This window comes from Mobula birostris, chromosome 25, assembly GCF_030028105.1.
Source record: "Mobula birostris isolate sMobBir1 chromosome 25, sMobBir1.hap1, whole genome shotgun sequence".
In the NCBI taxonomy this organism is placed as follows: Eukaryota; Metazoa; Chordata; class Chondrichthyes; order Myliobatiformes; family Myliobatidae; genus Mobula; species Mobula birostris.
The window spans coordinates 51,691,752-51,707,195 of NC_092394.1; the positions used below are offsets into that span (position 1 = coordinate 51,691,752).

General features: G+C 45.1%; 1 protein-coding gene across 1 annotated transcript in view; it reads right to left on the bottom strand.

The window, feature by feature from the left end:
- The window catches only part of LOC140187656 (protein spinster homolog 1-like), a 121,906-nt gene that overhangs the window by 46,253 nt on the left and 60,209 nt on the right, over positions 1-15,444 (bottom strand). The window contains exons 7-8 of the mRNA XM_072243178.1: positions 12,452-12,592; positions 4,138-4,327 (exon numbers count right to left, since the gene is read on the bottom strand). Of these exons, the coding sequence (XP_072099279.1) occupies positions 4,138-4,327; positions 12,452-12,592 (331 nt within the window). The remainder of the gene's footprint in view (positions 1-4,137; positions 4,328-12,451; positions 12,593-15,444) is intronic.

Below are 15,444 nucleotides of genomic sequence, written 5' to 3' on the forward strand. Positions count from 1 at the left end.
ATTGCAGCACAAATTATAGTAATTCCTTCCCATTATTCAGGCTTTGAACGCAGCGGGCTGTAACAACACACACAATGGGAGTGTCTGTGGGGAAGCTTTATCAGCATTCTTTGATGAAAAGCAGGGGATTTTTTTGCAGTGCCAAGTCTAATATTTTTCCCTCAGCCAGCATCATTAAGTATCTAGTCATTCACCGGGATATCTGCAGAGAGTAATTTGCCTCCTTCCTCTGCAAAGGTAAGTGATGGGTAAGTGTGCCAGATTTGAAGGGCCTAGGTAGGGTAGAAACCTTTCCCATACAATACAAGAAGGCATAGGTTATGTAAGGTGTAAGTCTTTCAGAGGCTTTTGTGGACACTTGGCCAAGTGGTTAAGGCATTGGACTAGCTACCTGAAGGTAGTGAGTTCGAGCCCCAGCCGAGTGAACGTGTTGTGTCCTTGAGTAAGGCACTTAAGCACACATTGCGCTGTGACGACACTGGTGCCAAGCAGCATGGGTAACTGCTGGTCTTCCATACAACCTTGCCCAGGCCTGCGCCCTGGAGAGTGAAGACTTTCCAGGCGCAGATCCAGGGTCTCGCAAGACTAACGGATGCCTCAGAAGCCTTTAAAGGGGATCTTTCACTCAGAGACTCTGAAATCTGGAAGACTCAGCTTGAAGAGTGATGGCAGCAGGAATTCACACAATATTTAAATATATAAGCTTTTGATGGTCGAAGATGATGGGGTAAGTACTGGTAAATGGGACTAGTATAGATGTGCACAGTGCTCGAGGGTCAACAAGAAAACGATGGGCCAAAGGCCTTGCTTCTTATGCTGTTTAACAGACTCTTTAAGTCTAAGTCACAAGCAAGCACATGATGGAACACACTTCATTTGCATTGAAGAGTACAGCTCCAACAACGCTTGGGATCAAACTGAATACACAGTTTATTTAAGGAGTGACTAATACAGGCTTTTCTCTTTGGAATGGAGGAAACTGAAAAGAAGTTTAATTAAGGCATATAAAATTATATGAGCGCTAAACAAGGGAACAGGGAGAACCTATTTATCTTAGCAGAGAAAACTTTTACTGGGATGCACAGATGTACATTAATGATAGAAAATCAGAGTGGAGTTAAAGAACTTTGCTTTCCTCAGCAAGTCATTGCAGAATGGAATTCACTGCCCATAAGGAGAATGGAAACAGAGACTCTCACCACATGTAGAATATTCCCCCAATAACCACCTGGAATGTATGTATCAACCTGAAAACTGTAATTAACAGCAGGACAGTTTCGGCTGGCGTGAACATAAGCCTGTAAGACCATAAGATATAAGAGCAGAATTAGGCTATTTGGCCCATTGAGTCTGCTCCATTATTTCATCATGGGCAACCATTTCCCTCTCAGCCCCAATCTCCTGCCTTCTTCCTGTATCCCTTCATACCCTGCATAATCAAGAATCTATCAACCTCTGCATTAAATATAGACAATACCCAATGACTTGGCCTCCACAGCCGCCCGTGGCAACGAATTCCACAGATTCACCACTCTCTGGCTAAAGAAATTCCTCCTCATCTCCATTCTAAAAGGAAGGCCCTCTATTTTGAGGCTGTGTCCTCTGGTCTTAGACTCCCCCACCATAGAAACATCCTCTCCACATCCAGTCCACCAAGGCTTTTCACCATTCGATATTTCAGAGAGGTCGCCCCTCAGTCTTCTGCAGGGCCCAATGTCCTCCTTTGCTCACTGGGTCAGTGGAATTGGAAATGGAATTGGTTTATTATTGTCACATGCACCAAGATACAGTGAAAAGCTTGTCTTCTGCACTGTTTATACAGTGCATTGAGGTAGAACAAGGTGAAACAATAACAATGCAGAATAAAGTGTAACAGCTACAGAGAAAGTGCCGTGTAGTAGATAACTGTATCTAACCTTAAAGCTGGACTTTACCTAATCTTGGTGCTAAAGCAGCACCATGTTACTACTGCTGCCAAATGAGCTCCCCTCAAAAATTATAGTCAGAGTCATAGAATGTAAAACTACAGCCTGGAATAGGCCCTTCCGCTCAGAAGGTTCTTGCCAGCCACAGCATCCACCCTGCTAATCCCAGTTGACCTATATGGCCCATAACTCTTCAAGCCTCTCCCCTCCACATACCTCCAAATGCCTCAACCTCTGACAGCAAATTCCAGGTCCTCTGCACTCTCTGTGTAAAGAATTTGCCTCTCAGGTCTCTCTTAAATCTCCCCCCTCCTATCTTGTATCTGTGCCTTTAGTTTTAGACTCCCCAAGCTTGGGGAAGACTATGACCCACATCCCCCGTTTTTTCAGAAACTTCTATGAGGTCACCTCTCATTCTTTGCATAGTGGGGGAATTCAGGATGATGGGCAAAAGGCAGGTAGATGGAGATGAGTCTATGGCAGATCTTACTGAATGGCGGAGTTGGTTCGGTGGCCACGTGGCCTACTCCTGCTCCTATTTCTTATTCTCCTCTACTCCATGGAATAAAGATCCAGTGTCCCAACCTTTCCTTATAAATCAGCCCCTCTCGTCCAGACATCATTGTCATGAATATTTTCTGCACTCTCGCCAGCTTGATGATATATTTCCTAAAGCAGGGTGACAAATACGTACACAATGCTCTGGGTGCGGTCTCTCCAGTGACTTACATAACTACAACCATAATCCTTAACTTGATGCCCAAATTGATGAAGGCCAGCATGTTAAACACGTTTGTTATTATCTGTTCTATTTCACCCTGAAATATTGACTGTACTTTTTTCCATCGATGCTGCCTGGCTTGCTGCGTTCCTCCAGCATTTTGTGTGTGTTACTTGGATTTCCAGCATCTGCAGATTTTCTCTTGTTTGACAACTTCTGTACTCAGTGTCCTAACTAATGAAGGCCAGCATGGGGCAACCACCCTATCTACCTGTGACACTGCCTTCACAGGTTGCGTTGTAGGTAGTGTGAAAGGTTATGAAAAATTACAGAGGGTACTGATCAACTGGACCTCTGGGCTGAGGGTTGGCAAATGGCCTTTAATCCAGATAAATGTGAAGCATTGCACGTTGGCTGATGAAACCAGGGTAGGGCCCTGGGGAGTGTTATGGATCCGAGGGACCTAGGACTGCAAGTGCATAGTGCACTGAAGGCAGCGCCACAGGTAGATAGGGTTGTGAAGAAGGTGTTTGCCCCATGCTGGCCTTCATTAGTTAGGGCACTGGGTACAGAAGTTGACAAACAAGAGAAAATCTGCAGATGCTGGAAATCTGAGCAACACACACAAAATGCTGGAGGAACTCAGCTGGCCAGGCAACACTAATGGAAAAAAGTATAGTCAACGTTTCAGGCCAAGACCCCTCGGCAGAAGGTGACAAGTTATGTTGGAGTTAAATAAGACACAGGTGGGGCTGCATTTGGAATATTGGGTACGGTTTTGATCACCCTGTTATAGGAAAGATATTATTAAACTAGAAAGACCACAGAAAAGATTTATCAGAATGTTGATTTGACTGGGTGGCCTGAGTTACAAGGAAAGCTTGCGCAATCGAGGACTTCATTCTCTGGAATGTAAGAGATTGGAGGGTGACCTAACACAGATTATAAAACACATTTTCTTCACCCAGGGTGAGGGGGCTTAAAAACAAGAGGGCATTGGCTTAAGATCATGGACAAGAGATTTAAAAGGGACATCAGGGGCAGCTTCTTCATGCAGAGGGTAGTGCATATTTGGAATGAGCTACCCAAGCTGAGGTGGGCGTATTAACAACATTTAAAAGCCATCTGGATAAGTCCATGGATAGGAGGGGGTTAAAGGACTACAAGGTCATATATGAGCAGATAGGACTAGTCAGCATGACCAAGACGGGCCAAAGGACCTGCTCCCATGCTGTATGCTCTATGATTCTATGACACTTAATCTAGAATAACTGGACCTGTAGTCTGAGAGTTTTGTCTGTGGTCACAAGTAGACTATTGTTAACATTACAATTCCCGCAGCATGGTTTTAATATGAAGTTCATTTAAAGCCGCTCTGGACATCATTGTGTATCAATTCCAAGTCAGATTACTGCTGGCAATCAAACACTCTGTAATACATAATAACGTCAGTGCCAGCACAAGGTTTGATAGTGTGGTATCAATACTTACAAAAGTTGTCACAATGCTCTTCTCAGCAAACACAATACCGATGTAGAAGAAAGGGGCACTCAGCAACAGACCAGCTGCACAAATAATGGGATCTGCCTGAGGGTTCTTTGATCTTAAGGTTTTCGACAGCACCGCGCCGATCAAAATTGCGAAGATTCCCGATGCGCAGACGATGGCTCCAAACAGTATACTGTACAAATCAGAAATGAGCGGGAAGTGTGAGTTTTAACCTTACAGGGCCTTGAGACTTGGGGCTGAGAGCAAGACAGTTGAAGAGGTAGGCCTAAGGGCTTACTTGCCAGTATCCACTTGCAGAAATGTAAAAGAATCAAGTTTGAAAAATGTTAGTTAACAGTTGATGGGCTAATTAGCTAATTAACAGAAGACAATAAAAAGGTAGAATCAAGCAGAATGACCATTTTGGAATAGCAATTGTCGGAGCGGGGCTGCGAAGGACAGGACAGCAGAGGCTTCGGCAGGAAGAGGCTGAGTAAGTAAGCGGTGCAGGTGTTCAGAGTGAGAGGGGATCTATAAAAAGCTTTGATGAGGAGGCACAGGCAAGAACAAGTAAGGTTTTATTTTGTTGTTGATATTTAGCAGTTAATTCAGTGTAGGCAGGATGGGATTTTGGAAAGTGGAATGCTCCTCCTGCACGACGTGGGCTGTGTACCCAACTGCTGCTCCTGACAGACCAGGTAAAGGAACTGGAGCTGGGTTTACTCAGGATCGTCTAGAAATCTGATAACACCATAGATGAGACTTTTACACATGGTCACACCCAAGGTGCAGGCTTCAGATAGATGGTGACCACCAGGAAAAGTAAGAGGAGTAGTCAGACAATGCAGAGTTCCCCTGTGGCTATTCCACTCACAAACAGGTGGACCTCTTTGGATACTGTGCCTACTGTTGTGGGGGACATTCCTTCAGCGGCTAGCAGCAGTAGACAGGTCTCTGGCACCGTGACTGGTTCTGAGGCTCAGGGGGAAAGGGTACAGTCAAACTCATAGTGGGGGGGGGGGGGGGAGAACAGGCAGGAGATTCTGTGGCCACTGAAGACGATGTATTGCCTTCTAGATGCCAGGGTCAAGGATGTAGAAAATTCTCAAGCAGGAGGGCAAACAGCCAGAGGTCATTGTACACATTGGTACAAGTGGCCAAGGCAAAACAAAGGAAAATGTCTTGCAGAATGAGTATAGGGAGTTATGAAAGAAGTTGAGAAGCAGGACATCAAAGATGATAGCCTCTAGATTACTTGCAATGACACGTGCTAGTGAAGTCAGAAGTGGGAGGACAGGCCTGATGAATTTATGGCTGAGGATTGGTGCAGGGAGCAGGGATTCAGGTTTGTGGACCGTTGGGACTTCTGAGATACAGGCAGTAGGCAGCGAGAGCAAGTTTAGTAATCAGGATAGACAGGGACAGAGTAAATAGGAAAAGGAAAACCCAGTTAAACTGCATTTATTTCAAAGCACAAGGTTTAACAGGTAAGGCAGATGAACCTGGAGTGTGCAGTGACTTAGTGGACAAGAATGTTACAACCATAACAGTAACAAGGCTGAGAAGAGCAGGACTGCCAGCTCAATATTCCAAGATACAGATGCTATAGATAAGAGAGTCAAGCAAGATGACATGGGAGGACATAACAGCAGTACATAGACATGACATTCTTGTAAGATCATCCAGTGAGACAATATCGGTACAACTTAGAAACAAGGAGCAGAGGGTCACTCTACTAGGACTGTATAATACACCACTTCCCCCACCTCCCCCCTCCAACAGTCAGTGGGAATTGAGGAGCAGGTGTACAGAGAATTTAATCATAGCTATAAGATTAATGGGATTGTATCAGTGGGAGATTTTCATTCCCCTGGTATTGACTGGGCCAACCAGAGTGTTAAGGGCCTTGATGAGGAATTTATGAAATGTGTCCAGAGAGTTTCATAAGTCAATATACAGAGATTATTCAGGAGGGTGTAATACTGAGTACAATATAGTGCAGGTAATGGAAGTACTCTGATGACCATAATCTATCAGTTTTCAGTTAATGATGGAAAAGATTGACAGGGGCACAGATTATGGTCTGTTTAATTCTTAGATTAGAATGTTTAATTGCTATTTTGTTTGCAATTTAACAATTAATTATCTAATTGTATTTTAAATAATTACTTATATACAAGTAACTGCTTACTATGCTTCCTAGTGGCTACAGTATGTATAAGTAATATTAATATGCCTCTAGTGGTTATACAAAGTATAATTCTGGAAAGCTCTGGAAGTATCTGTGTTCTGCATTAGATAAATAATTACTTTTTAATTGGTTAACTCTTATCTATAAATTTGAACAGAATGTTTCCTTACCTAGGGGTATAAAATAGCTAAACACAAAGCAGCACTATCTTTTAAGCAGCATGGTCTCTTGTTTTTAAGCATTCTGCCACAAGATTTTGCTCCAGTTTCCTGGTCCGACACTCTCCCATCTTAGCAAACATCCTCTCCACATCTGTTCTATCAAGGCCTTTCACCATCTGATAGGTTTCAATGAGGTCACCCCTCATTCTCTGAATTCTAGTGAATACAGGTCCAGAGCCATCAAACACTCTTCATATGACAAGCCATTCAATCCTAGAATCATTTTCAGGAACCTCCTGTAAACCCTCTCCAGTGCCAGCACGTACTTTCTTAGATAAGGGCCCAAAACTGCTCACGGTACTCCAAGTGAGGCCTCACCAGTGCTTTATAAAACCTTAACATTACATCCTTGCTTTTCTATTCTAGTCCTCTTGAAATGAATGCTAACATCGCATTTGTCTTCCCCACCACAGACACAACCTGCAAATTAACCTGTAGTGAATCCTGCACAAAGACTCCCAAGTCCCTTTGCACCTCAGATTTTTGAATTTCCTCTCCAGTTAGAAAATAATCTACTCTTTTATTTCGCATAGCAGTCTATGACCATACATTTTCCAACACTATATTCCATCTGCCACTTCTTTGCCCATTCTCCTAATCTAAGTCCTTCTGCAGTCTCTCTACTTCCTCAAAACTATCTGCCCCTCCACCTATCTTCATATCATCTAAAAACTTCACCAGAAATGCAATCAACTCTGTCATCCAATACATTGACATATAACGTAAAAAGAATCAGTGCCAACAGACCCCCATGAAACATCACTGTCACAGGCAGCCAACCAGAAAAGGCTCCCTTTATTCCCACTCTTTGTCTCCTGCCAGTCAGCCAATACTCTATCCATACTAGTAGTATCTTTCCTGAAATACCGTGGGCTCTTAATTTGCTAAGCAGCCTCATCTGTGGCACCTTGTCAAGGGCCTTCTGAAAATCCAAGTACCAAGTAGACAACATCAACCGATTCTCCTTTGATCCTGCTTGTTATTTCTTCAAAGAATTCCAACAGATTTGTCAGGCAAAATTTTTCATTGAGGAAACCATGCTGACTACAGTCTATTTTATCATGTGCCTCCTAGTACCCCAAAAACCACATCCTTAACAATTTGACTCCAACATCTTCCCAACCACTGAGGTCAGACTAACTGGCCTTTTTCTGCCTCTCTCCCTTCTTGAAGAGTGGAGTGACATTTGCAATTTTTCAATCTTCAGGAAACATTCCAGAATCTCGAACGACTCTAGTGATTCTTAAAAGATCATTACTAATGCGTCCACGATTGCTTCAGCTACCTCTTTCAGAACCATGGTGCGTACACCACCTGGTCCAGGTGACTTATCTACCTTCAGACCTTTCAGTTTCCCAAGAACCTTCTCTTTAGTTATGGTATCTCCACAGACTTCATGACCCCTGACACCTGGAGCTTCCACCAAACTGCTAAATTTTGCTCTATTACATTTCCTCTCTTTGGCTTTTATGTTGGCTTTGACTTCTCTTGTTAGCTTTGGTTGTGTCATCTTGCCTTTAGAATATTTCTTCCTCTTTGGGATGTACAGTATATATCCTGTGACTTCCAAAAAGCTTCCAGAAATTCTAGCCATTGCTGGTCTGCCTTCATCCCTGCTAGAGTTCTTTTCCAATCAATTTTGGCCAATTCCATTGTAATATTGATGCATCTGACTTTAGCTTCTTCTTCTCGAGATCAGGGTGAATTTGATCATATTATGATCACTTACCCCTAAGGGTTCTTTAATCAATTCAGGTTCATTGTACAACACCCAATCCAGAATAGCTGATCCCCTAGTGGGCTCAACCACAAGCTGCTCTAAAAAGCCATCTCGAAGGAATTATAGAAATTCCCCCTGTTGGGACAGCACCAACCTGATTTTCCCAATCTACTTGCATATTGAAATCATCCAGGATTATTGTAACATTGCCCTTTTAACGTGCCTTTTCTATCTCCCCTTGTAATTTGTAAACCACTTTTTTACTACTGTTTGGGGGTCCGTATACAATGCCCATCAAGGTCTTTTTACCCTTGCAGTTCCTTAGCTCTACCTGTAATGTTTCAACACCTCCTGACCCCTTATCATCTCTTTCTAATGATTTGATTTCATTTTTTATCACAAAGCCACACCATCCCCTCTGCCCACCTGCTTGTCCTTTTGATACAATGTATATCCTTGAACGTTAAGCTCCCAACTATAATTATCTTTCAGCCGTGATTCAGTAATGCCTACAACATCATACACCCCAATCTGTAACTGTGCTGCTGGTTCATCTACCTTATTCTGTATACCGCGCACATTCAAACATAAAACCTTCAATCCTACATTCACCCTTTTTGATTTTATCCACCTTTTACAATGCAGCTCATCCTGTGACTGTAATTTTGCCTGATCTTTGGCCTCTCCTTGCTATGAGTCTCATCACACATTGTCTTTGTTTGTAAACCAACCACATCATCCTCAGCACTATCACTCCAGTTCCCATCCCCACTGCCAATTTAGTTTAAACCCTCCCCGACAGCTCTAGCAAACCTGTCAGCAAGGATATTGGACACCTCAGGTTCAATTGTAACCCGTCCCCCTTGTTCAGATTGTACCCTCCCCAGAAGAGATCCCAAAGATCCATAAATCTGAACCCCCACCACCTGCACCTGCCAAGTTATCCTATTCTTACCCTCTCTGGATAAAAGGTTGGCTAAAACTTTTAAAGATCATCAGGACTGCCTAAGTCTCAAGCTGCAGGAGATGGGTGAGATTTAAAACAGATTATCTTTGGTGTCTACTTCATGGTTGCTCAAGAAGTAAAAGAAGCTAGTGGAGATGTTTTTGAGGAAACTCCTATTACAAGTGTGGAGGCATTTTCAGTCTTAAACTCATTCGGCGGATAAATCTCCAAGGTAAATCCTTTGACTTTGTGGGAGGCTAGAGAAGAAATTGCAGAGACCCTTGTTTCTGCATCATTAGCTACTGGTGAAGTTCCTAAATACTGCAAGGTGGCTACTATTGTTCCATTTTTTAAGAAGGGTAGCAAGGAGGAGGAGAAGATGGCGGCACGACGCAGCGCGCGCGGCCTCTCCGGTGATGAATATCTGTTATCTGTCAAGTAGGGTGCCGTGCACAATTCTGATTTGATGGAGGCAGACGTGAGAGCACGGAGGAACATCTGGTGAAACTTCTGAAATGCCTGTTTCGCTGCCGCCGCTACTGTGTGGTCCGAAATCTCCGGGGGGGAAGGCCCCGAGTCCTCGGCTTTGCTTGTTGCTTGGGGACCGGGGTGGGGTCGAAGCGTTCAGCAGAGATGGTGCTCGGTGTCAGAGAGCTGGTCGGAGGCTTGAAGTTTTCGAACGGACTCAGAGTCTGCTGTGGTCGGGTGCTTCCAGGATGCTGCATCGGCAAGCTTGCGGCGCTGGAAGCTCATGGCAGGGAGAGTTTTCTCCCTTCTACCGTCTGCCTGAGATGTTGGGCTATCGGGAATTTGAGACTTTTTTTTTTACCGGGCCCACAGTCTGCTCTCATCAAATTACGTTGTTGCTTTGCACTGTTGTAACTATATGTTATAATTATGTGGTTTTTGTCAGTTTTAGTCTTGGTCTGTCTTGTGTTTCTGTGATATCATACCGGAAGAACATTGTATCATTTCTTAATGCATGCATTACTAAATGACAATAAACGAGGATGAGTGTCCTCATAATCTAAAAAAGGTAGTGAACCATTTTTAATTTCCCATCTATAATTTCTTCAGCCCTTCAACTTTTCGACCACATTTTGACTCAGACTCGCTATTACAGCCATATATCCTTCCTTGAAACGTGTCCAACCTCATATCCCTTTTGCCAATCACCTGTCCAGCTCTTGGCTCCATCCCTCCCCCTCCTGTCTTCTTCTATCATTTCGGATCTCCCCCTCCCTCTCCCACTTCCAAATCCCTTACTATCTCTTCTTTCAGTTAGTCCCGGCGAAGGGTCTCGGCCCGAGACGTTGACTGTACTTCTTCCTAGAGACGCTGCTTGGCCTGCTGCGCTCACCAGCAGTTTTTGTGTGTGGGGCCTGTAAGAATGTTATGTTGTTCTGACTCGAGACTCTAAGGAAGTTAGTGAAGAGGGCAAGAGGGCAGCCCTGGTTCCCTACGTTAAGTCTAACTGCTATAGGGCGCCATGGTGCTGCACTGGCTGAAAAGCTGCACCTTAATCCCATCTCTGAATACATCCCCCATGAGACAAACACCTCCCTGCTGGCAAAGTAACCAAGTCATGGGTGTCAACCACAGACACCCATCATTTTGTGTAATTAGGGGCTCCCAAATAACTTACTCTCCAGGTCAAATTCAAAAGACTGCAAGTTTTTTTCACCTAGAGAGAGAGGAAGATGCTTGGAGTGATTGGCCAGATGAATCTGCCGAGGCTGTCACCATTTGAGTGGTCTTTGGGTAGGCACATGGAGGGGAATATTTTGGCGGTTTATGGAATGAATTAAGGCAACTGGGCCTAGCAGGGAAGGTGCTGTGGTCAGCATGGACCAGTTGGGTTGGAAAGGCCTGTTTCTATTTCTGTCTCAGATATTAATCTGGAAACAGATACAATGGCAACATTTAAGAGACACTTAAGCAGACAGGCACATGAAAAGGCAGGGAATGGAGGGATATGACCATCAGCTGGCAGATGGGATTAGCCAGCTTGGCATCATGGTCAGCACAAACATTGCAGGCCAAAGGGCCTGGTCCTCGGCTGTTCTGTATTCCAACACAAGCCCCGTGTAGCTGTATCAGGAAAGCAACAACCTTTGAAGTCTTGTGTCAGTAAAAAAGTGTGGTCAGTGGGTTGGTCACTGATCTCCAGATTGTGGTAAGTTAATTGCCCTGAAAAAGTTATGGCTTTTCCTCTAAATCAGTGAGTAACCTGCTAAAGAGGAATCAGAAGCAGGTTTAATATCACCAGCACATGTCATGAAATTTGTTCACTTTGCAGCAGTAGTACAATGTAATACATGATAATAAAGAAAAAGTGATGAATTACAGTAAATACATCTATATGTGTGTATGAATATTAAATAGTTAAATTAAAGAAGTAGTGCAAAAACAGAAATAAAAAAGTCGTGAGGTAGAGTTCATGAGTTCCATGTCCATTTAGGAGTCGGGTGGCAGAAGGGAAGAAGCTGCTCCTGAATTGCTGAATGTGTGCCTTCAGGCTCCTGTACAATGAGAAGAGGGCATGTCCTGGGTGATGGGGGTCCTTAATGATGGACACGTCGTTCGTGAGGCAACGCTCCTTGAAGATGTCTTTGATACTACAGAGGTTAGTGTCCCATGATGGAGTTGACCCATTTTACAGCTCTCTGCAGCTTACTTTGATCATGTTCAGTAGCCCCCCTCCCCATACTAGACATTGATGCAACCAGTGAGAGTACTCTCCACAGTGCATCTATAGAAATTTTTGAGTGTTTTCGGTGACATACCAAATCTCCTCAAACTCCTAATGAAACAATGCCGCTGCCTTGCCTCTGTTACAGCTGCAAAAACACATTGGAACCAGGTTAGATCCTCAGGGAGAGATTTCAGTTAAGAGACAGGATCCATGTAATGGTGGACTGAATAGTCACATGTTTTCATCCCCACTGCAACACTGGTGAACCAACAGTGTTTAGTAAACAGTTGACACAGAAGGCTGAAGATGCTGGAATCTGAAGCACAAATATCTACTGGAAGAGCTCAGCAGGTCGAGCAGCATCTGTGGGAGGAAGAGGGTTGCTGATATTTGGGGTCCTGATGGAAGATTTTGACTCAAACACCAGCAATCCCTTTCCTTCCACAGATGCTGCTTGACCTGCTTGAGTTTCTCCAGCAGACGACAGTAAAATGCTAATTGAACTGCCTAATTATGTATAATGCATGGAAAGAAACGGCCATACCTGTCTTGAGAGCAGACTGAACATTTTGCTGAGGATGACACTCCGTACGCACGATTCAGGAAGATTGGTCCCCAGAATCCCAGCACACCAGACGTGAAGGCCACAGTGGCAAAACCGAGGGATGACAACATGAAACTCCAGCTGAAAGCCAAGACAACAAGGATTCAATGGGCCTGGGTGAGATGCAGATGGGCCATACTCCACCTAAGAAACATATAAAGCATCCATGCGTCCCACATCAGTATGGAGCTAGCAAGCACCCCTCGTACCCTTGCTGGCTGGAGAGCGCAGATCCGCGAGTGACCTTGATCGCCACTCGCCATGGGGGAGACAGAGGGGAGTCAGCAAATGAGAACTGGGCTTCCACAGGCTGGTGTGAGCCATTACAGATAAGCAGGCTGTCCTCTACAGACTCCAGCACCAATGCAGTCTCCGTGCAGTGGAAGGTCAGTCATGTTCATTCGGGTACTGAGTCAGGATCGCACACTTTACTACTGATCCGTTAACAGATCATGGCACTGCCAACAACAGGCTTCACAGCAACCAGGCCTTAGAGAGACACGTGCACAGTTCAAGCAGCACTCTTGTAGAGTGTGGATACATCTATTGGCAATGCTAATGAAGTGCCAGGGTACTGAGTGTGCTCCCACGGGCACTGTGGAGACCATTCCATCATGTTGCGGATGATTAATAATACACTGATGCAGTGACTATTTCTCCTTTTCGTAAACAGGATAGATTCGGGCAATATTCAGTGCGGTAACTGTCCTGGGACAACTTTCTAACTGGGGCAGATACAAGTTATTGCAGCTGCTGGAACCTGCAGCAGCAACAACCAAGATGCTGGAAAAACTCAGCAGGTGTCAGGCCGCATCTGTGTGGAGGAAGCGAACAGTCAACTTCAGGTTGAGACTCTTCATTTGGACAGAGCTAGATGGCAGCTGGTTCTGGAGGTCTTCGGGGTGCTGCTAGAAAGTTGTCCGGTCCCCTAGCATTTGCTATATCCTGTGCTTTCTATGTGGAGTGAATTGACCTGCCTGAAGACTGGTGTCTGTGATGGGGGGCATCTCAGGAAGAAGATGGACCACCATTAAGGGACAGCATATCTGGCTGAAAGTGGCCACTAATGTCACCCTTACCTTGAGTATTGCTATGCAGGTATTGACATTGAGAGTGGGGAGGTTCTTGGAGCCACCTCCCCCTTCTATTGGAAAGCTTAACTATTCACCAATATTCACATCTAGACATGGCAGGACTGCGGAGCTTTGATGTTACTTCACTTCGGCTCTGCTCTGTCATGTGTAATTTTTGCTGTGCAGCCGTGTCTGCTCCTGTGTTACCCTCTACCCCTGACGGGAACAGTTGAGAAAGTGCAAAACAGTTCCAGAGCGGGACAGTGAACATTCCTGCTGCTGCCACTGGTCCACAACACCTCACGGGTGCCCAGCTTTGAGCCGCCAGCTCTCTTCTGAATCCTTCCCATTTATCATACAGTGCCACACACAATGAAGGAGAGTGTGATTGGAGAAGGCAGGGCTTTATTCCCATAAGAATTGTGCAGAGGTCACTCCTACCAGCATTGGACTGAATTGTGGAGTCATAGAGATACAACATGAAAACAGGCCCTTGCACCCCCTGAGTCTGTGCTGACCAATCCTACACCAGTCCTCTTCCTTTGCTCTCCCCGCATTCCCATCAACCAGAAGCATGTAAGACATGGGAGCAGAATTAGGTCGTTCAGCCCGTCGACTCTGCTGCGCCATTCCTTCAGGCTGATCCCGGATCCCACTCAACCCGACACACCTGCCTTCTCGCCATATCCTTTGCTGCCCCAACCAATCAGGAAATAATGAACCTCCACCTTAAATATACGCACGGACTCAGCCCCCACCGCAGTCTGTGGCAGAGCATTCCACAGATTCAACACCACCCCCCATACTTCACCATGAAAGGCAATTTACTGCAATCAATAATCACATCTTTGGGAGGAAATTAGAGCACCCAGGAAAAACCCACACAGTCACGGGGAGGACATGCAAAATACAGAAGTTAGGATTGAACCCAGGTCTCTGCAGCAGAGACATAGTGGCTCTCAGACAAGTTACCCAGCCACCCCTACCCCACTACTCTGCTCTCTTTTTGCACCATGTATTTTTTTATTTATTTCTTATTGTAACCTGTAGCTATTATTTATGAATTGCACCATGCTACTGCTGCAAAAGGTTCTTTAAGATTGTCATAGCCAGGGGTGGTAGAGGGGACAAGCTCCCACTACCTATTAAAGTGCTCCCAATGGTGTGTGTTTCTACAAACAGGAGAAGGAGAGCTCTAATCTCAAACCTCTGCTTTTTTTGTGGCAATACCCACTCATGGGGAAGGCTTTGTGAGTAAACTCCAAGAGAAAAATTCGTAACTGGAGTCCCTAAGGCAGTCCTACTGGCAACTCCTACGATGCTACTGGTGCTAAACTGTATCGGTCTCAGCCATCCCATGGGTTCATCAGATGTGCGGAGAGGGGGAGCTTGCTACATGGCACAACATCCATGGTCAACCCTGACCAATGAGGCCTCATTCACTCACTTACTCACTGCTACAGAACAACAAACTCCGCCATCTCCAACTGGATCTCACCACCAAGCACATCTTTCCTTCCCCCACACTTTCTGATTTCCACAGGGATCACTCCCTACGTGACTCCCTTGTCCATTCGTCCCTCCCCACTGATCTCCTCGTGGTACTTAACCTTGCGAGCTGAACAAGTGCTACACCTGCCCCGGCACCTCCTCCCTCACTACCATTCAGGGCCCCAAACAGTCCTTCCAGGTGTGGCAATGCTTCACCTGTGAGTCCGTTGGGGTCATATACTGTGTTCGGCGCTCCCGGTGTGGCCTCTTGTACATTGGTGAGACCTAGAGAAGATTGGGAGACCACTTCACTGAGAACCTACGCTTCATCCACCAGAAAAGGCAGATCTCCCAGTGGCCACCCATTTT